General features: G+C 40.6%; 1 protein-coding gene across 7 annotated transcripts; it reads left to right on the forward strand.

Moving 5' to 3' along the window:
• On the forward strand, nt 10,880-18,393 carry LOC110429765 (nucleobase-ascorbate transporter 3). 7 transcript variants are annotated; one of them, XM_021446277.1, is made up of 15 exons: nt 10,880-11,487; nt 12,444-12,648; nt 14,869-14,966; nt 15,057-15,236; nt 15,415-15,515; nt 15,612-15,687; nt 15,793-15,852; nt 15,969-16,165; nt 16,263-16,359; nt 16,456-16,542; nt 16,852-16,910; nt 17,152-17,243; nt 17,322-17,399; nt 17,511-17,674; nt 17,889-18,351. In XM_021446277.1, exons 2-15 carry the CDS (start codon nt 12,489-12,491, stop codon nt 18,114-18,116), a joined length of 1,677 nt encoding a protein of 558 aa, XP_021301952.1. In that variant the 5' UTR covers nt 10,880-11,487; nt 12,444-12,488; the 3' UTR covers nt 18,117-18,351. The 7 variants fall into 7 exon arrangements, with proteins under 7 accessions (XP_021301952.1, XP_021301956.1, XP_021301954.1 ...); XM_021446281.1 differs by having other exon boundaries at nt 12,447-12,648; XM_021446279.1 differs by having other exon boundaries at nt 11,480-11,604.

The raw sequence follows: 23,098 nt of genomic DNA on the forward strand, positions 1-23,098 counted from the left end.
CCAGCCCAAAGAAAACCCGTCCTCCTAGTGTCCCTACCTAGACGAAACATTGAGCCCAACACGATAGATTGGTTTCGCTCTTGCGCCCTTTCGCATCACGTATTATTCATAAATATTAATTAATAATTAATAATCCGTCTCGACAGTCGACACCGGCCGTAGGATTAGTACCATATCGCTGCAAAGAGCATATGAGGCGGTGGAGGCCAGCGTAAAATCACGGGTAACCTAACGTGGCAAGTCATACTTTTCTCGGCCTTTTGGCTAAGATCAAGTGTAGTATCTGTTCTTATCAGTTTAATATCTGGTACGTGGACTATGTGTTCACTTTGATATAAACTTATTTTTTGTGGGGAGGATCTACTAGGGTCCTCAAGCGTTGCTTGGGCGTTGCACTATTGCACAAGCTAAGGCGCACCCCCAACAAAACACAATTTAAATTTGATTTGATTGATGAGGCACACACAAGCTAAGGTGCACCCTCAACTGACTTTAAAATTTTTTGGATTGGATTAGATGGTTCAAAAACAAGACACCGGAGCATCTAAGATTGACGTTACTTTTGTTTTTGAATCCTACGAAAGAAAGTGCGTTGTGCATCTAAGAGCATCTTCAAGAGACTCTAGGCACCTTGAAGGCCTATATTTTCACAAGCCAAGCCAATTTGCGAAATTCTTGCTCCAGCGCCGTTTTTGTTTTCGTAGGATAGGATAGGATTCCATACTTTCTTCAGAGCAACTCCAACAGATATGCTACTCATGTTATCTAGGCTATTTTTATATTTTTAAAGCAAAAATAAAGTCCAATAAGTGTGCTATCTGGTTTGCTAAAATAGCAAGTTTGCTACTCCTAAACTTTCGCTTGTTATATATAGCATGTCGTCCTCACTAGCTATCATATACAAAGGCTGTTGTGAAATTCTATGCTTTGAGTGAGTTTTTATTTTACACAATGGCTAAACTTTGTAGTTTAGAATATCATTTTACCTAGTTTCTTGGAGATGCTCTTAGATGCACAACGCACTTTCTTTTGTAGGATAGGATTCCTACGAAAAAGACACAAAGAAGCCCTTCGAACATCACAAAAATGCATGAGGCCAAATTGCATATTGGAGTTCGCCATGACATAGCTGTTGTCGAGATGATCGAAACATATATATAGACCACCTAATTCAGCATTTGTGAAGAAGTTTCTTTCATAACGCGTGAACAAAAACTTGGAAGATCCTACGTGACGGTGGTGAAACCAGGCCATCCGGTTTTGATCAAACAAGTCATTTGATATGCATACCGACCCATCCGTTTTGTCATCACACTCATGTTACTTTTGTTGAACCTCAATCAACCACACATTAATTGAGTCACTGACGAAGTGCAGCCCACGATGAGCTAGCCCCAACCTGACTGCACCAGCATGTGGGACCGTCTAAAATACTTCAAATTTCTAATTGATATATTTATACCAATTTGTGAAAGTGTATTAGTGTATATTTTGTTTAAGCAATTGTTTTATCACTAATCTTCATCTAAATTTGTACTATGCTCCTCGTATTCTTATGTCTTAAACATCCATTCCTAGCGTCGACCTAGTTAGCCAGTTGGCCGCTGGGCCCCGCCACGCCTTTAGGCCTTATTGGCTCCGGTGGCTGCAATGGGCTGCACTGTTGTTGTGTCCTTAGAGCAAGTATTATAGCAGGCTGTAAGCCAGCTAAATGCTGAGGTGGAGGAAAGAGAAGAGGAGAGAGTAAAAACGGGCTGTAAGCTTACAGCCAGCTAAGGCACAAAAACTAAGAAAGTCCGTGAGACAGACATATGGATCATGTATTAATAGTGATGAGCTAACCATTATATAAGTAGGCTGTAAGAAGGCTGTAAAGAAATTTTACAGCCAGCAGCTAGCTGTATTATAATACTTGCTCTTATGAGGAATTTTAGGATTTTGAATTGTTGATGAATGATCAATGGATTTGAATTCTGAATCATGATGGATGGGGGAAGATATTTTTTTTCTCGATCACGCAAAAGGTTTACTCGTCTTTGTATTATATTAAGGTAGAGAGAATGTTCATTATAACACGCCTTAACGGCGCCCTACTAGTGTGTCAATAAATTTTACATTGGCGCCCAGACCCTCGAGTGTATTGAAAGCTATACTGTTACATTGGGCCTTTATCAACTTGTATTGCGCCGCCTGCTAGGAGGCCTATTCCCGAGCTATCGAGCGGCAACAACGCTACTTGCACACACCTACGTCACCGTCCGGTGAAAACAACTCACGTACTATCTGCATATTTTTGAGGTCACCGTTGTAGATTTGATAGGGAGGAGATGAAACTTTTCATGTGAAAGAGAGGTAATCATCTTGAATCTTTGCCTATACCGTACCATTTTGTTTGCTAATTTACCGATTATAGAAATAATTGTTTTTGTGCTAATAGACCAATATAAAGATGGCATACATACAGAGCTAGACTAAAATATTGGTCAAGTTTTGGTGTTTATACGTGACATATGTGACGGTCCATTTCTACCTCATATTTTTTGTTGGGTCCGTTCGATGACTAAGGCCTTGTTCAGATACACCTAAAAACCTAAAACTTTACAAGATTCCCTATCACATCGAATCTTGCGGCACATGTATGAAACATTAAATATAGATAAAAAAATAACTAATTGCACAGTTTACCCGTAAATCACGAGGCGAATCTTTTAAGCCTAGTTGCTCTATAATTGGATAATGTTTGTCAAATAAAAACGAAAGTGCTACAGTATCAAAATCCAAAAAAAATTTGGATCTAAACAAGGCCTAAGTAAAGGTTCAAGTTCAACTAGTCAAAGATAGGAGATAGTTCGGCCACCTTCGTGCACATGCGGCAAGTTATTTCGTCTATAATCGGTAGCTCGGTATGTATAGGACACGACATCAATATAATGTATATATTTTTAGAAATAAATAAAATGGAACCGTTGGTAGAGTAGTTTTTTTTAGAAAGGTTCCAAAATATAGTTTGGAGAACTTAAATTTTTATGTACCGTTGGAGATGCTCCTTGCGTTACACTTGTTGTTGTTAAAGTCACATAAATTATTACAAATATAGTCTGGCTCATCGATGTAGAGTTGTAGACTATTTGATGTGAGAGCAGAAGTCCATACAATATATACTTAAATAGTCCAAGTTAAGCACAGTAAGACAGAGCATGATTTTAGGAAAAGTATGAAGCTAGTTTTCATAACTTTCTGAGCTAAATATTTTTTATATATAAGTTTAAACAAAATTTTAGGATCTTTAATTGCATATAACACTAGTAGAAAAGAGTACAATACCGACGTTCCCTTTTTATACCACAGGCGGTTGTAGTTATCACGCGCCTGTGGTATAAAAAGGACGGTGTCAGAACTAACAACCGTCTGTGAAGATATATTTTCACAGGCGGTTTTCCTAACAAAACCGCGTGTAGAAATCATGCATTTATACAGGCGGTTGTCCTAAGGAACCGCCACTAAAAATCATATTTCTACAGCCTATAGAAATTATGTATTTCTATAGGCGGTTCTCCTAAGAAACCGCCTGTAAAAATCATATTTCTACAGCCGCCTGTAGAAATAATTTGAAATTGAATTTTTTGAGTTTTTCAAATGACCTCGTTTGAAAAAACTGTCAAAATGAAAGTTGTAGATCTCGAAAAGTTATGAAAGTTTGTAGTTGATAATTTTTTCATTTGACATCATCTTGTCGTCGAAAACTACGTTTGAATTTCTTAAATTTGAAATTCAAATTTTGTAAATTACCTCAGATAGAAAAACTACCAATATAAAAGTTGTAGATTTTGAAAAGTTATGAAACTTTGTAGTTGACAACTTTTCCATTGGAATTCATTTAGGGACTCAAATAATCAATATATGCTCGATTTGGGATAATACGTGGGGAACTAAACTTTAATATAGACTCAACTAAGTGATAGGTGGAGTCGTAGAGGAGGCTACGCGCAAGGACAAAGTCTTAGGTTCGAATCCCACCGGCTACGAAGCATGCAAAAGCCCAACTTGTAACTTCAATAGGCTTTCCCTGTAATTAAAATCTTTTTTTTTCTATTTTTAAAAGTCAATTTTGTAAAAACGCTAGTAAAAATAGGTTACCAGCCGCCCGTACATATGCCCGAGTACTAGTGTAAATTTTCCAAAAAAAAGAAATAAATGTATTCTGATTTGCCCTTTAACTATCAAGGAGGTCTGATTCACTCTTTCCTAGATGATGTGGCACCACGTCAGATAAAATGGCTGTCCGTAGTATATAAAAACAAATTTTCTAAAAGTTTAGGGACTGCAAATATCAAGATTTATAAATGAGGCAGAAAAATCAGACATACTCCCTTTGTCCTAAAATAGAGTGTATTGTGACTTCTAAAATTTGTATTAAAACACAATGTATTCTACATAAAGATTATATTTCGATTTGGCAAGGTTGGTTAAAAAGAAAATCATAATGTGAGGAGAAACTCTATAATTAGAATAATCTATAGTACACGTGTCATTTGAATGTTCTCTTAAGTTGTCTTAAAATTTTTAAAATATTATGGAGTATGAGGAAGTATAAAGGATTTTTTTCCCTTTTGGACACTAACGTGCTGTTCTCCGCTAATTAGTGAGGAATCTTACTGTAGGAGTATATTTATAATTGTTCCGCACTAAGGCATTGTTTAGTTCACTCAAAAACCAAAAAGTTTTCAAAATTTTCTGTCAAATTGAATCTTTCGGCACATGCATGAAATATTAAATATAAACAAAAATAAAAACTAATTACACAGTTTACCTGTAAATTGCGAGACGAATCTTTGATCCTAGTTAGTCTATCATTGGACAATATTTGCTACAAACAAACGAAATTGCTACAGTAGCGAAATTCAAAATCTTTTCGCATCTAAATAAGGCTAGGCCTTGTTTAGTTCCAAAAAAAATTGCAAAATTTTTCAAATTCTCCGTCACATCGAATCTTTAGACGCATACATAGAGTATTAAATATAGACGAAAATAAAAACTAATTGCATAGTTTGATCGGAATTGACTAGACAAATCTTTTAAGACTAGTTAGTCTATGGTTGGATAATATTTGTCAAATACAAACGAAAGTACTACGGTGTCGATTTCCCAAATTTTTTTTTTAACTAAACAAGGCCTAAACAATTTGGGCTTTGACATTGGGCCCGAAGGCCTTGCCGTGATGCCATACGAATTCCTATACATGACCCTCCCACCTCAGATAGCTGTACGCTATCTTTCTGTGTTCTTGGAATTTTCACGTGGATGGAGAACTAGTTTTTATCTAAAATCAAAGTTTATTTAGGTTTTACAATTTTTTAAAGGCTTGCTCATAAAAAAGGTAATTAAAGGCCGGCGCCAATTAGCAACCCCCTCATCATTAGTTAATTAATTAATTAAAAAAGGTTTCGTGCCTAATCCCATGGTCACTACTCGTACTCGACCATCCCTCGCTGCTGGTAGTCGCTAACATAACAAAGGCGACGAATGATGAGCCGGTCCAGGCCAACGTACGTACGTGTTTCCAAAAATCGGTCCCCGTACGTCGCGATCTTATCCCGGCCAACTTTGCCATGAGATCAGATAGATCATTCAGTCATCACAGGCAGCGGCGGAGCCAGAAATGGATCAAGAGGGGGGCTAAATAATATAGGTTAAATTTTTTTTCTCACTCAATCCAGTACACTAAGGCCTTGTTTAGTTACAATTTGTTTTTGCAAAATAGGAATAGTAGCATTTTTCGTTTGTATTTGACAAATATTGTCCGATCATAGACTAACTATGTTCAAAAGATTCGTCTCACAAATTACAGATAAATTATGTAATTAGTTATTTCTTTTATCTATATTTAGTGCTTCATGCATGTGACGCAAGATTCAATGTGATGGGGAATCTGAGAAATTTTGCAAAATATTTTGAAAACTAAATAAGACCTAATAGATATAGCTAAGATTGATAATTCAATATTGATTCAAAGTGTTCAAAGGCAAAGATTCATTAAATAAGCATAGAAAAATACCAAATATATGAAGTCTTTTGATAAAAAAGAAAACCTGTTACAAAAATATTTGAGCCCAAGAGGGGGGCTGCAGCCACCCCAGCCCCCCTCGTGCGTCCGCCAATGATCACAGGCATCGTAATCTCGCCATTAATTAAGGTCCTGTTTTGCAAGGATTGGGCATCTAAAAAAAGGAAGGAGTCAGGGAAAAAAATCACGTTTCGGTGGCTTCGATTTTCCAGTTTTTAACTTGCTTTTAGCTTCAAAAACCGTTCTTGTGTGTTCATCTAGGCTGATAGTGCCCACCGCCCTATACCGCAGTACGAAAAGGTTTTACTGAGCTCCGCAGCCACAACAGTGGCGAAGCTAAAATAAATTAGTGGAGGTACACATGCTTTGTGGATGCATAAATATGTCTTATGGATGATGTATATATGGTGAAATTCTAACTAATCTCACTGTTTTCATGTTTTTAGGAATGCATTTGCACCCTCCACTTACAACTTAGCTTTGCCCCTACCCACGACAGCGGCCTCCTCCTTCCTCTCATCCCCTCCCGCCACTGCTATGGCCATGGGTACCCTGCCTTAACCTAGTCTGACTACCTCCACCGTCGTCAGAACCCTAACGTCACCCTCCTACCGTCGCCATCACATGGCTGGCCTTTCGCCCCGAGCCCCTTCTAAGGCCACCAAACTTGAAGAAGCAGAGAGAGAGAGAGAGAGAGAGAGAGAGAGACCAGAATTAGAGAAGAGAAAATTAGAGTGATGGATCGCTCCAAATCACCCGAGTAAGCTATAACTTTATCGTAATTAAATCGGTAGAGAAATCACTACAGAAGCCATGCCCAAAAAAACCTAATGCTCAGTCCTTTCCTTCTGCATTGCATAATGTATGTCAGTACCACGTATCAGCAACACACTTAGGCTCGTTCCTACATTTTTATTGTCAAATTGAAATAATTTCCGTGAAATTTCTTCATAATTCATGTAAAATTTCTATGTTCCAAACATGGCTTTGTGAGGCTTCAACCCTTGTTAATTATATTATATTGATATCTTATGATAATATTAATAATCAAGTAACCTAAATTTTATTTTCCTTTTAATCACTTGTGACACGACACTGAAATTACCTAGAAATTCCTAGCCTTTGTACACACATCTCGAGGCACACCCTTTTCTTTTAGCTTAGCTATATACAACTTTTTATGGGCCATGATGTGTGGTTATGGCACCAGAAGAAAATATGATGATCCTTAAACATAGACTATCATGTAATATAGGCTCCAAACTTTCATTTTATGTTTTTTTGTCCCAAAACATGTTCTAGGCTTCCTTACTCATCCAAGAGTTTTTGACCCGCTCCATACGTTGATTGGTATGCTCATACCGACGACTCAACGTATGGATATGACATATTGGGTCCAGTACTTAAACTTGCATGACGGTATCATCAAGGCCAAAAACTAGGGTCCAAACTTGCTAAACGGACCACATGAGGTATCTAATAAACTTTGCAGGATGGTGCCATCATGGTCCCAAACTTCCAACCTTGCATACATAGGCCCCAAGCTTACTAAACAGACCAGATGAGGTATCTAAACTTGTACGATGGTGCCATCATGTCCCCTGGCTTCCAAAGCTATAAATTTAAGTCTCTAAACTTTCTAATCAGGACATTACAATATCCAAATTAATTAATATTGTTTGTGAATAAACTACAGTGGCTACCAACAATGTACTTGGCATGCATATCATCTCTCTTTCATCTCCTTCCCCACTCCCTCCTCTATGGGCCCACATGTCGTCCCTGTCTCTCATCTCCTTCCACTTCCTCATGTCTCTAGCTTAGTCGAATATCACTCCCTACTCTTAGTCTGGCGGCGCGCAGACAACACTTCACAACAAAAGACTCTACGAGAGCGTGGATTCAGCAGCTAATAGAGGCAAGGGTTAGTAGCCTGACTCACCCATGATTGGCCACCACCAAACCTGTGCTCTTAGGAAGTGTGTTGGAGGATAGGAGAGTGCATGGAGGTTAGCCATCGTCACATGGTTCTAGTGGCATTCCAACTATTATTAGGGCCCATTTGGTTCCATTAGCAATAAAAATTAGCATCTAAAATTAGTACTAGTGGATCCAAATAGATCTGCTAATAAAAACAGCTAATAATTATTAGCTCAAGGGCTACTAACTATTAGTTCTATTAGCATGTTTGATTAGCTAATAGATCTTTATAATCTCCTGCTAAACATTAGCAACTATTAACTATTAGTGTAGCCAGCTAATTTTTTATGCAGCTATTATAGTAGCCAACTAATTTTTAGTATTGATAGATTTAGAGAGGCCCATGGTGGATCAGTATTGGTGTTAGTGGTTAGGCTGCGACGGTACAATAGAGGTTGTGTCGGTGATATCCCTTTTTTTTGAAATGGTGTGAGTGATACATGAGGGAAGTGAACAAGGAGATGAGAGAGAGACGTATCTCTTGCACTCCATCACTCATTTTTTGTGTGTCACCGCTTGACGCACCTCTTGTGCTTCATTACTCCCTTTTTTTGTGTGTAACCGTTCACCGATAGATTGTTAATAGAGAAACCGTGTTGTATCACTACTAGTAGTAAGGCCTTGTTTAGTTCCGAAATTTTTTTGGTTTTCGGTATTGTAGCACTTTTATTTTTATTTGATAATTATTATCCAATGATGGACTAAATAGGCTCAAAAGATTCATCTAATGATTTACAGACAAACTGTGCAATTAGTTTTTATTTTCGTCTATATTTAATACTCCATACATGTGCCGCAACATTCGATGTGACGTGGAATCTTGAAAATTTTTTGGTTTTTGAGTGAAAAAAACAAAGCCTAAATTGCATCGCAAGAGTCCTATCCTACTTTAGCCCGTTGATGTGTGTTGTGTAGTGTACGATGTCTCACTTGTTAAACCCAATAATTCGTCCCAATATAACAAAATATTTTATTGATTTTCTAAGTAAAATAATAACTTGTTTAGAGTTACTAGACTGCCCAGAGTCCAATATGCACACCGTTGGCCTCGCCACCTGGTCGGTGCCGACCTTGCTTCCTCTAAATTGAACGAATATTCTATTCTATTCTACTCTACTAGCAACGATTTCTCAATTTTTCTTTGAGAGGATACAAACTTCTTATGATTGACATGAAATTCTAAATCAGATGCAAGTCAAACTTTATCAAGTATAGTATCAATATTTATTACTCTAATAAATATATATAGAGACAGTTTGGCACAAACTCCTCCTTAAGTGTTCTTTCTGGGGAGGAGGCGTAGCCATTTTCTACAGCTTCGGTTCGTTAAGCAACAACGGTTCCAGTTCCTCACCAAAAATGCTTTCAGCTCCTCTAATATTCACTAGAAAACAGTTTTCCCTACTAAAGTGTTTCGTACAACTTTTAATTATTTTCTATGCTAATTATTTTGTATCTTTTTGTTTATATAAATTTAGCCAAATTTAATATAGTTTGCTTTAGTACTCTGCTAAAATTATATATTTTTCTAGAATATTAAATCTCAATTAAACGATTAAAACAAGTCCACTAAAAAAATGTGCCACCTGATAAGGAGGAACATGCTTTTGTCTGGAGTGAGAGCATAGACACCTTTCTGCCTGCCTACCTTTCTCTCCCTTTCCACGGTCACACTCAGCAAATGGCCAAATCTTCACACCTCATCTGACCTGGCACAACAAGCACGAAACAGCACAAAGGTATTAGGGTCCAGGGCCCCCATGGATCGAAAGTGCAACAGATACCAGTAGCACCACCATTCAGAAAAGCTGTACAGTAAAACAAATACTACGTAGAGCATGCAGTGACCGGCCGGTGAGTGAGAGTGTAGTAGACTAGTGCCAAGCCCCAGGAATCTTGATCCTTGGTTATGATGATGATTGCCACTGCTAATGCTAACCTGGTTGCAAGTGAGGCCTGTTAACGGTCACTAGTACTATAAATGAGTAGCCAGCAAGGCGTCAACTGGCTGGCTTCGGGTAGGTCAAACACACTAAACAAATGTGCTGCTCATGCTTAACTTGTCAGGGAAATACTACTCCTGATCTTCTGTCACAGCTGTCCCTATGTCCCTACTAATGCTAACCTGTCAGTTCGTTTGGCTGATAAACCATGACAGAAAGTACTATTGACTGATTTTTTATGAGAGAAAAACACTACTGAATAACTGTTACGATAAACTCAAGCATGCTTCTTCGCCCCGTGCCCCTAGGCAAACATCATGCACGCAGAAGTTTAAACCTTGAGATTGAGAAGGCTGGACTGGTAAGTTTTTTTTAGGGTACAATAGTAGGCACATTATTCATACGCTGCAACGCTCACACCACATGCACATACACTTGTGCGTGTCCGCAAGTCGAAGGTCAAAAACTAAATGGTTCTCGTTTGCTGAATGTGAAGAAAAAAAGAGAGAAAAAATAGATTTGAAGATGCTGTTCTATTACGGAGGTACTCCAATTTCAAGCCAGTCGTCCCGTCGTTCTCGAAGGTACATACTGCTAGTACAATGGCCTTGTTTAGTTTCTGAAAAATTTTGCAAAATTTTTCAGATTTCCTGTCACATCAAAATCTTTAGACGTATGCATAAAATATTAAATATAGATAAAAATTAAAATTAATTGTACAGTTTAGTCGAAATTGACTAGATAAATCTTTTGAGTCTAGTTAGTTTATGATTGGATAATATTTGTCAAATACAAACAAAAATACTACTATTTCTATTTTACAAAAGTTTTTTGGAAGTAAACAAGAGTCCAATGTGGGGAGGAGGAAGCAGCCTGGAACTGAGCTCAATCTCGAGCAGTCACCAGCAGGGCACGGCGGCACTCCCTGCCCACACAGCGATTAATGCTACAAGACACCCTCACCATCCTCGGAATCTGCCGCGGCTGCATTCAATACACCTTCCCAAAAACAAGAACTGTCAATGCATTCCAGTCCTGCCCAGATCCACCCCATCAAACCATCAGTTCCAGTTCCAGCTCGTCCAGTCCAGTCCAGCACACCACAGCACCGCCGTTTCTACTCGCCTCCAACAGCGTTCCGGAACGCCGGAGCACGGCAGCTCTTGCCCTCCACCGTCTACCGAGCACGAGCAGAGCGCGGTGCCTCGCCTTTTTGCTTTGGACGCTTGTGATTAGCAGCCAGTAGAGTGATTAGCAAGGCAGCAAATCAACACGCCTCATAAAAACCAGGTGTAAAGCGGGTGTTTTCGAATTCGCAATCTTTTCCTGATCCTCCGCAAGCTCACAAATCCCCCGCTTGTCCTGTTCCGCTTGCGCCCGCACCGCCGCCGCCGCTGGCTGGGCACCGAGAGAGGCCCAGCCATATAAAGGAGATAAGAATAAGCGCAAGGCAGAGAGCACAGGCAGAGGAGGAAGCGAGGAAAAAGGGGGCATAAAAAGGTGAGGGCTTTTTTTCCGATTGCTTCTCGCCGCACTCGCGCACATATTTTCCGCCGCCCCGCCCCACCTCTCAATCTCCCTGGATTCTCTGGAAGGTTCATCCTGCTTTTTCGAGAGGTGGGTGGGAAAACCCGCAGCGGCCTGATGAGCTTCTGAGGAATTCATTCCTGTGGTGACTTGTTTCCTGGATTTTTTCTTTCTTTCTTTCTTTCTTTCTTTCTTTCTTTCTTTCTTTCTTTCTTCGTGTGCGGGTTTCATTTTCGTGCCCGCTTTGTTCTTTATTTTATTAGTGCGCTTGCGCTGATGATGTGATGTGCTGGGTTTTCTATACTTGCATCCTTTTCGCTGCATTTTCTTTTCTTTAGCGCAAGTTCTTCGAACAAGCGATCGAGCGCTGCTCGCGGGAATCTTTGGAGTGAAGCTCCCATCCCATCAGTCCTCTTCTTCCTTGATACGTATTCCTCTGCTTGTCCCTGTCTCGCCAGTTCCGGGATAAGGAAGAGGAATCGGTGGAGGTCTGGTCATCGATTCCCCAGGATTTGCCTCCGAATCTTCCCCGAAATCTGAATCTTTTTTTTTTATTTTGCGTCTGTGGAGTCTCTTGCTGCGTGCTGCTGCCACTCCATCTGAGAGTTAGTCCAGTCTAGCGCGAGACGCTAGCAGCAGCAAAGGTGAAGTGTTCTTGCGTTCTCTTTGCCGAGCAATCTCTAGAAAATGTTGCCGATTTCCGGTTTTCCCCCCTTTTCTGAATGTTTGATGAGGAAGAAAAGGTGGCGAACTTTGAGTGCTGCTCCGGCCATCGGTTTCTTTTTGCTGCTTTCTCCCCCTCGTGAATCGCTTGAAATTACTTGCATCTTTTTAATTCGCAAATCGGAGTAATTAATAGTAGGAAGCTTCCAGGAAAGGGGTGGAGCATTTTAGGTTTATAATTTCGATTCCTCTTTCTCCTGTTGCAGCAGTCCAGTCGGAGAAGCGGAAGTTCGCGTGTCGTTGCTGATCCAATGGGAGAGACGAACGAGCAGCCGCCGCCGCCGCCGCCGGTCGCCGCGCCGCCGCCCATGATGGCCATGATGGTGCCGCCCGTCGGCGCGGGCGCCATCCACCCGCCCCACGAGCAGTTCCACCACCTCAACTACTGCGTCCACTCGAATCCGTCCTGGGGTAAGGGCATGAGCAGAGGCACCCTGACCTGCTTTATTTTGGTGTATGTACTAGTCATGGAGCTCAGTGCTTCTGCGTGTGTATATGGGTAATGTTTGCTCTGTTCTTGTAAATGGTGCTTCTTGTTATTCCCCTTACATATCTGGATATAGAGTCAGGAAGCTCAATGCTCTGTTTTTGTAAATGGCGTTTCTTATTGTCCGCTGTGTGTATATAGGGTTGAGCTTGAGTCAGGAAGTATATAGGTAGCATTTGCTCTATTTTTGTAAATGGTGTTTCTTATTATCCGCTGACATATCTGGATAGTAATTTTGACAATTTCGGTTGAAAGATTTGGGTTAGATGTTATCTGCACATGCTATTGGTATGTTGACTGGATTTTGAGTGGCGGGTTTCGATTTTGAAATGGCGGGTTTCCGTTACTTGTGTCATGTCCATAATATGCTCGACATGCTAATAAATGTTTCTTTTCTCTTACTTTTGTTCGCCACCGCCTTAATCTAGGGTTTTGTGAATTCCCTCTGGCCTCTGGTATATTTAAGTTGATTGACAGGCAAACTCAATGCTTTTATGTGTATGTATATAGGTAATGTTTGCTCTGTTTTTTTAAATTGCATTTCTTATTATCCCCTGACATATCTGGATAGTAATTTTTACTAGGTCGGTTGAAAGATTTGATGTTTTGGTGCTGGTTAGATGTTATCTGCACATGTTAATGGATTTTGAGTGGCAGGTTTCCGTTACTTGTGTCATGCCCATATTATACTTTGACATGCTAATAAATGTTTCCGTTCACTTACTTTTGTTTGCGACCTCCTTAATCTAGGGTTTTGCGAATTCCCTCTGGTATATTTAAGTTGATTGACAGACATGCTTTGCTTTGGTGTACTAGATTAGAGTCAGGGAGCTCAATGCTTTTATGTGTATATATAGGTAACGCTTGCTCTGTTCTTGTAAATGGCATTTCTTATTATTCCCCTAACATATCTGGATAGTAATATTGACTATGTCAGTTGATTTTTTTTTTGTTGTCGGTTAGATTTTATCTGCATATGATATTAGCATGTTGGATGGATTTTTGAGTGGCGGGTTTCCGTTACTTGTGTCATGTCGGTATTATACTTGACATGCTAATAAATGTTTCTGTTCTCCTACTTTTGTTTGCGACCTCCTTAATCTAGGGTTTTGCGAATTCCTGGGTATATTTAAGTTGTTGAGAGGCATGCTTTATTTTGGTGAACTAGATTAGAGTCAAGGAGCTCAATGCTTTTATGTGTATATGTAGGTAACATTTGCTCTGTTGGTATAAATGGCGTTTCTTATTATTCCCCTAACATATCTGGATAGTAATTTTGACTGTCTGTTGAAAGATTTGTTTTTGTGTTGCCGGTTAGATGTTGTCTGCACATGTTATTGGCACGTTGCTTGGATTTTGAGTGGCGGGTTTCCGTTACTTGTGTCATGCATTTGACATGCTAATAAATGTTTCCTTTCTCTTACTTTTGTTTGCGACCTCCTTAATCTAGGGTTTTGCGAATTCCCTCTAGTATATTTAAGTTGATTGACAGCAGTGATGTTGAGCCCCTGTTTTACCTAAGACTTTGTTGTTTACCTTTGTATATTGTGCTATTGTAGTAGCTATTTGCATGCAGAATGGAATTATGTAGTCTCTGATTGGAATAGAGTAGTTTGGTCACTAGACATGGAACATAATGACTTGGTCATTTAGACATGGAACATAATGACTTGAACAATTCGGCGATTGCAATAAAAACAAGTGGCTATTAATTGGTGCATTGATAAATTTCTGTATTTAGATAATCAAGTGGGCAAATTTTGTACCTAACCGTATTTTAAAAGTAGCGCTACACCTACAAAAACGTTCCACAAAATGCTACCTAGGCGCTGACGTGGATAGTAGCAGTCATGTGTGCTAATTTGAACTTGCCAACTAAAAGGTTTCATGTTGTAGTGGTGGTGGTTAGCCATGTCAGCACATAAGTATAGTGTTCGTAAAACTTTTTTGTAGATGTAGTGTTACTCCACTTTTAGAAGGTGCATCCCCTTTAGTATTGAGTTATATTTGGATATCATGTGCGCCACCTTAGATGTTTAGGTATGGACTGAACTGCTAGAAATTGAATTACTCTGCGTCATAGACATGATTGCGCTGTGGAAACTTTGTCCTTACTAACTCGTTATTGTTGTTATAATCTCCAGTTCAGGTGGCAGCACTTGCATTCCTTCACTATCTTGTGATGTTGGGTTCTACCGTCATGCTTGCATCAGTTATTGTTCCTGCAATGGGTGGTAACGCTGTAAGTGTTCAGCGCTTTGGCTGGCAGTTATTTGTTTCCTTTTGAAGGGTTAGTGTTTTCCCACCTCACATTTGTGCTTGTTACTGACAGGGTGACAAGGCTCGAGTCATTCAATCGTTGCTCTTTATGAGTGGCATAAATACACTGATTCAAACACTTATTGGAACGAGACTTCCAACAGTTATGAATGCCTCTTTTGCATTTGTTGTCCCAGTGCTCTCAATAGCAAGAGAGATCGAGTCAAATAATGACTTGCTGAATGATCACGAGGTATAATGTGCTCATTTGCTTGAACTTACATTTTTGGGTTTGAAATGGATGCTCATCCATTTTTCTTATTGAGGTGTGGGTAAATTTGTTTGGAGCATAATCAATTCTTTATGATTGACTGCTTAAACATATTTTACTTCGTAATACAAATAATTGTAACCTATTAGAGTGTTTGCAGAGATTTAAACACACAATGAGAACAGCACAAGGAGCTCTGATTGTGGCTTCCATCCTCAACATGATTCTTGGGTTCAGCACGATATGGGCAGCATATGCCAAGTATGGATCTTATAGTACTTGCTCTTAGGGTGATAATAATAGTCCTCACATATTGTATTTGCCAAGATATTAAAACTCAAATGATATTCTTTGCAGGAAGTTCAGCCCTGTAATAATGACCCCTGTTGTTTGTGTTGTTGGTCTTGGACTATTCGAAATTGGCTTTCCCCAGGTATGTTTCTGTACTTATACAGCAAAACAGAGCAGATCATAAGGAAAAAAAAGGAAAAGGAAAAGAAAAGGAAAGGAACCTTATAATGTTTGATTGTCAATTTAGGTTGGGAAATGTGTGGAGATTGGGCTTCCAATGCTAATTCTTGCGGTGCTTGTGCAACAGGTAATGGCTTAATCTCTGTCAAATGTATTTAAGTGAAACATTTATTCCTAGCATAGCCCTGCGTTATTTGCTGTTATAAAAGCTAGGAGATCAATGATGTGATATTGTGTATGCAGTATGTGCCAAATTACTTCGGTTATATCCATCCACGGGTCACCTTCTTGTTTGAGAGGTATTCGTTGCTTCTTTGTATCGGCATTGTGTGGGCCTTTGCAGCCATTCTTACTGCTGCGGGTGCATACGACCATGTTTCACTTAAGACACAGCAGCACTGCCGCACTGATAAGTCTCGACTCATCTCATCGGCACCATGGTATGGCCATAAAGATGATTCTTCGATCAAGATTTAAAGACCACCATTTTTTTGGAGAAGCCATTTTAATCTACTTTCTGCATGCATATTCTTGTAGGGTTAAAGTTCCATTGCCATTCCAATGGGGTCCTCCAATCTTCACTGCTGGTCATTCATTTGGGATGATGGGTGCTGTACTTGTTGCAGCCTTTGAGGTTAAGACTTAAAAAGCCTGATGCTTTTCTATCTCTAGATCATTCTTTTATCCTCCTTTTGATGTCCTTTTTTTAAATATGTTATGTCTGTTGTAGTCAACTGGAGCACACTTTGCTACTGCTCGTCTAGCGGGTGCTACACCACCTCCAGCTCATGTCCTTAGTCGGAGCGTTGGCTTGCAGGTCGGATCTATACCAGAGTTTCCTCTTAAAGACTAGTGCTACTAACGTATTGTCACATCGTTTATTACTGTCCTTCCATCTGAATGTGGATCCGGGAGATACTTATCTGTTACTAGTATTTGACAAAATGAGATTCTAAATTTGGTCCTTTGTAAATACTCTTAAACTTTCCTTTGTTACTTACCAAAATGCTTTAACTGGTGGATATGTTCTATTCTAGTGTACTAAGTAGCTCATTACACTAATGTGATGTCACCATTTCCTGTGCTTACAAAACTTAGAGCCTTCTGATAAAATGTTCTCATGCAGGGTATTGGAATGTTCCTGGGGGGGATCTTTAGTTGTCCGACAGGCTCATCTGTATCAGTGTAAGTAATCTTAGCTTTCTCCCCTATCTGTGAGGGTTTTCATTCTAGATAAGATTCTAGCATCTTCAAAATTTCCACCATGGTTCCTAAAAATGCATGTAAAAGTTTTATGGTTGAACCTAGAACATGCTACCCCAGAAAACTCAACTAAGATAAGGATTGTTATTGGAAGACATGCTTAACCATTACTGCTTATTCTGATTTTTTTTCTTTTTTTCCTTTTTTCTTTTCTTCAATGCAGTGAAAATATTGGCCTCCTTGGTCTGACCAAAGTCGGAAGTAGGAGAGTCGTCCAGATATCAACTGGGTTTATGATCTTCTTCTCCCTATTTGGTAATTTTTTTTTTCATTTGGTTGCCAGGAGAGAATTTGCAACTCTTTTGCTCAAATTGTGAACTCTTATTTTTGCAGGTAAGTTTGGTGCCTTCTTTGCATCAATTCCATTGCCAATCTTTGCAGCAATTTACTGCATCTTGTTTGGCATTGTAGGTGAGTCAAACTTACTTCTTGTGTTTTTACATATTTCTATAGATAAATTCTAGAGGCAGTGCAGATTCGTCATTCATAGACTAATTATCACTGAACTTTTGTTGATGTCAGCTGCTGTGGGAGTCTCCTTCATGCAGTTTGCCAACAAAAACTCCATGAGGAACATCTATATCATTGGACTCTCATTGTTCCTTGGCATCTCAATCCCTCAATACTTCAATGAATACACTTCTTCAGCTGACGGCCGTGGACCTGCCCGGACAAACGCTGGATGGGTATTTGAAGCTTCTCGTTTTACATTTGTTACATTCAGTGTTTGTATAGTTCGCATCACCCATCTACCATCTGCATGTGTTAAAGTTTCTGCATGCCACATTAGTACACTCAGAGTCTGTAACATGATGCTGCAGTTATGTCAGTTGTCAGGTTGCATCTTGGACTCTATACGACTACGCCAGAATTTTAACATCTAAATGTGTCTTTATGCAGTTCAACGACATCATAAACACCGTGTTTGCTTCCGGCCCGACGGTGGCGCTAATTGTTGCTTCTGTCCTGGATAACACATTGGAGTTCAGGGGCTACGAGTCCGACCGGGGGCTCTCATGGTTTCAGCCATTCCTGCGTCGCCATAAAGGATACTCGGACCCCAGGAACGAGGAGTTCTATAGCTTCCCAATCAGGGTTCATGACTTCATCCCAAGCCGATTTCTCTGACTTCAGATGACTGCTGTTACCCGCAGCAGTGCATGTAAATCCCCGTGCTCTTGTTAGGCTTACTCCTGTGACTTGTAGCGGTTGGTTCTAGGGGGATATGGGTAAAAGAATGTTTAGGGCATTTGCTTTGTTTGACTCTTTTGGGCTGAGAAATGGTTATACATGATAATGTAGAGAGCTCTGTGCCAGATACATGGTTTTGGGAAGGATTACAGAAGAATAGCACCTTACATGTTGATGGGTTTTAAATGCAAGGCATTGTTTAGTTTTTACCCAATGTGTTGCTGTTGAGACTTGATCTGCCATCTGGGAAAAGGGGGAGTATGTAGGTTTTTTTTTATTTATGAAAGTTAACTTTACGGTTTGTTGACAGTGCCTGTGCCCATTCAGTGAAATCAGGCACTGAATCACCTGATGCAAATAAAATGGTAGTACCTGCCTACATTTCTTGTGTGAGATTGCGGTCTCTTTCACTCTATAAAAGGAGTTGAAGGAGCAAGACTGCAAGACACAATGCAGGCACCCAAAGGGAGATGAGGTGTTCGTTTGTGGTAACTGCAGTGGCTTAGTGTAGTTGTAGGCTTGGAAAGCATCAGGAGGTCTGCTCGTTTCACTCTGAATGGGTGGCGTTCCTTGACACATCAGTGAAGAGCCAAGAAAACCCTTTCAAGTGCCTACTCTGGTCAGATCTTGTTGGGGATGAGAAAGCAGAGCTTGGTGGAGAGCCTTCCAACGCCGCAAAGCTGCTGCAGTGGCTTTCAACCCCTAGAACTGTGATCCACCCGAATCAAGTGAATTGCAATGTTCAATCTGACAACATTGGAAAGAAGGCCGTAGGCATATTGATGCAATGGTGCTGCAAGACGAGATCGAGCTCCGAAGTGGGGAACTGCGCCTGTACTGGCGACTCGGCACTCGTCACGTGCGTCAGTTTGTTATTGTCTTGTCTTGTTTGTTTAAATTGTCGGTCAACTACTTAATTTCTGAACCATAATGAACATAATAATTAAATAAAGATGGATTTAAAAGAAAAAAATCTAGCGAAATTCCAAAACTCCAGGTACATATTGCCTTTTGAACGTGGCAAGTACATGTTAGTGAATTGGTGTCGATAGAGTGCAGATTTGAGGACTTTTTTTTTTGTCTATGTATGAGGTGGTTGGTTGGAGGTATTAAAGTTTAATTGTTACTATAATATTTTTGTTTTATTTGACAATTATTGTCTAATCATAGACTAATTAGGTTTAAAAGATTCGTCTCGTAAATTATTCTCTAGCCCTGTTTTTAGTTTTGTAAATAGTCTATATTTAGTACTCATACATGTGTCCAAATATTCGATGTGATAGATGTTAAAGAAAAGACATAACCAAACATGGCCATCTATGTTCTTGCTTCTATATTTTGTACTTGAAAATCACTACATATTTAATGTGCATAAAATACTTTTTCTCATAACTTTTTGAATAATATTTTGTCTTTTATGTTATTTATTACTCGCTGTACCTTAATTAATTATCATCCTCCACCACTGGCCACTGTTAATAAAGAGGAAAAACTAGACCTATTGCCCGAGCCCCCTACCCTGGCCACCACGCCACCATGCCTGCTCGATCAACCGCCACACCATTGCACTTGCTCGATCCGTGCGCTCCTCCTCGGATCTGTTGCTGCCTCCTCACATCCGTCGCCATCCTGCACCGTCTCCTCCTTAGATCTACCACCCCGCCTCGGAGAGGTTGAGAGAGAGAGAGAGAGAGAGAGAGAGAGAGAGAGAGAGAGAGAGAGAGTAGAGCGTGCTTGCAGATCTATCACCGCCGTCCTCCTCATAGATTCATGCCGGCCGTGAGCATGCTCGCCCCTGGCCGCTGGCTATGAGGGAGAGCGAGTCGGCAAGAGAGAGAGAGAGAGAAGAGAAGAGAAGAGAGAGAGAGAGAGAGAGAGAGAGAGAGAGAGAGAGAGAGATGGGTGGCGGTGAGGGAGGAGTGGAGGATGCTGCTAGGAGAGGGAGTGCACGAAAGAGAGAAGAAGAGTGGCGGTCTCAGGATAAAGAGTGCAAACTAGGGTTTTGGGTTTCTTGTTTATATACTTCAACATTGATGTCAGGTTGAGATGGGCTGATCGATTCATACAGATTCAGAGCTATTTTTAGAGGTGGGCTTCTTAACAAGTTTGACTCTGTAAATGGTCCGCATTTATAGAGATAGACCTCTTAAGAGGTAGATGTCCGCCCGTGTTAATTGATTTTAGGTGATGGTTGTTTTATGAGTGTCTCCGTAAATGGGTTGCCTGTTTCTGAAAACCACAATCTACTTTTGGAGATAGGGGCACTTTGTGTCTATCTCCGTTAATGTTTGGGGTCTGTCTTCCCAAAAAAAATTTAGTAGTGGTGTTCGTGGAGCTAATTTCGTTAGATGGGGATAAGATCAAATAATTTTGTTTTCAAACTCTTTGTAATTATAAAAAACAAATGTGAACGATGATATATCAGGCCATCACACAGGTGGACACTCCTCGATCATGCTCACATGCTCCTGTGTACAGTATAGTTTGTCAAATATACACCTAGGTTTAGTAGTTCCTGATCTCTTAGGCAGCCAATCTACATGATAGGGTGGGCGTCTTTTATCAAATTTTAAGGATATATGTTCAGATGTTTCACTTAATTTATTATATGTACATTTCGTTCTTTTAAAATTAATTGAATAAGCAACTGAATAAACATAGTTTGATCTTAGCTTTCCAAAGTTGGTTGATGGTACGTGATGCTACCAAATGGCAGAAGCAATATATGAACCTTGGCCTGAAACTAAACAACTGAATAAACAAACATGAAGTCAGTTGCTCCCAACTGAACGAATATCACAAAATGAATGGGAAGACAGTTCATCGGCTATGAATATCATACAACTGAATTAACATGAAGTATCAGCTGCCCAAATCAAGTTAGGATAGACTGCAGATGCTCAATAAGATTTGATTATATGAAATCAAACGGCACACACGTCTTGACATAAAAGCCCAAGTGAATGAGCATATATAAACGTTATGGAGGCTTAAGCTACTGGATTACTTTAGTGTCTTTTTCTGAGTCAGGCTAGGAGGCATTACCAATTTGAAATACACTACATGAGCACAAAAAATTGAAACTCATTCATCTCACCCCTACCATGCTAGATGATTTTTTTTTCATAGTTATCACTTAACTTGATCTCAGCCTTGCCATGCTCAATGAGATTAGCCTAGAAGGCTAGAGCAATTTATCATGGAACATCAGTGGTGGCGTCTGGCTGGTGCCCATTTATTGAAATTACACTCACTGAGTAACCTGATGCAAATAAAATGCTATTACCTATATTTATTGCCCTCTCTTTTGTTACTCCATAAATAAAGGAGCACCATAACATTTGATGGGGCACGACATACGTGCAAGAGAGATTGCTGATTTGTTTTGGTGAAAAGAGAGATGAGGTGTTCGCCAAGGAAATTTCTCTGTAGTTCTAGGCTTGGAAGGAGTCAGGAGGGTTCTTCACTGTCTCTCGATGAAGTTCTGCGGTGTGCTTCCAGTGCCCGGTGGTATTCACGCCTCCAACGTCATCAATCATCACATACATACGTGAGCTTGTTGAGGTCGACCTGAACATGGTGGCTAGCATAGGGCAGAGCGGGCGGAAATGGCGTGTAAATGAGGTTGGGCTTGTCACAGGACAATATGCAGTGCCGGCCCTGAGGGGGTGCGAACGGGGCGGCCGTTCTAGGCCCTCGACGCTACTGGGCCCTTCCTATATACGAGTATGCTGTATTAGTATTAGAAGTACTAGTATATTTAGTTTAGTTAGCCAAAAATCCAAAGATTAAGAAGGCAACAGCAACACGTATGTTGAGATTAAGGCTACTAGGCTTAGAGCCCAGCCCAAGAGGCCTCCTATGATGCGCAGCAATAGTACTTCATAAGTGAACGTTTCAGCTTCAACGATCAATAAGCGGCTATTACGTGTGCGTATAGATTTTTTTCTAATTCTAAATTTCGACGAGCCGTCGATTGCGGACCGCCGCCGGTTCCAATCGCCGAATGCCGACCGCCCGGCTCGCCGCACTCGACGCTTTTGCCGCCTGCTGAATTAGTAGGTTCTCTTCGCTTCTTTTTTAGTCTATCAATTGATACTCAAATTCATTCATCAGCATACACTAATCATACATGAATAATTTTGTTTTTAATAGATCATATTATTTCGTATGAATTTTGCTTTGATACATGTTGAGTGTCAAAAAAATATATGTACATATTGATATTTTTTTATAATGTTTCTAGAGGGCTCTAAGTTTTGATTGGGCTCCAGGTCCAGAATTTCTCAGGACCGGTCCTGACAATATGCCGTACAGAGGCTGGTCCATCAGAGCCTGTGTTGGTCTCTGGCGCGCCCAGCCAGGGAGCCACCTGCCGTGCGAGGATGATACTGCACGGCTGTCGCCCCCTGCGGCGACGTTGCTCCAGGCCGCAGGGAGGTTTGGCGCGGGGCTCGGATCACCGCCTGGATCCTGTGTCTGCCTTCCTCAGCTCGCGGAAGAGGCCGGTGGTGTCGCGGCCATGACACCGCGCCGGAGCTCTACATCAGCGTTTACACTCCAAACCACTGTTCCGGGCAGTGTTGGCACCCTCGCCAGTAACCTGCCAATGGCCTCGACAACACAGAACGGAGGACCTACAACCCCGATACGGAGCTCTGGGGAGGTCGCGCCAGCAGTAAACGCAGCTCCGATAAAAGAGCTGCGTCGAAGCTCGAGGAACATCGCGCCAGCAGTAAACGCAGCCCCGATAAAAGTGCTGCGTCGAAGCTCGAGAAACATGGCCAAGGGACATGCATACCATGCGCAAGGCCGAACGACTGACGGCAAAAAAGAACCTTGATTTTTCAGGTAATTCTTTTGCTAATTTTCTAGATTCGAAAGTTGTTTCAAACCTTGGTAGGATAGGCATCAACCTA

The sequence above is a fragment of the Sorghum bicolor genome, chromosome 8, assembly GCF_000003195.3.
Source record: "Sorghum bicolor cultivar BTx623 chromosome 8, Sorghum_bicolor_NCBIv3, whole genome shotgun sequence".
Classification (NCBI taxonomy): domain Eukaryota; kingdom Viridiplantae; phylum Streptophyta; class Magnoliopsida; order Poales; family Poaceae; genus Sorghum; species Sorghum bicolor.

Excerpts from the sequence above, each read along its gene's own strand:
- LOC110429765 (XM_021446277.1), top strand. The coding sequence starts at position 12,489 with ATGGGAGAGACGAACGAGCAGCCGCCGCCGCCGCCGCCGGTCGCCGCG. Across the intron at positions 12,649-14,868 it reads CCACTCGAATCCGTCCTGGG|TTCAGGTGGCAGCACTTGCA; the intron begins GTAAGGGCATGA and ends TATAATCTCCAG. Across the intron at positions 17,244-17,321 it reads GATCTTCTTCTCCCTATTTG|GTAAGTTTGGTGCCTTCTTT; the intron begins GTAATTTTTTTT and ends TTATTTTTGCAG.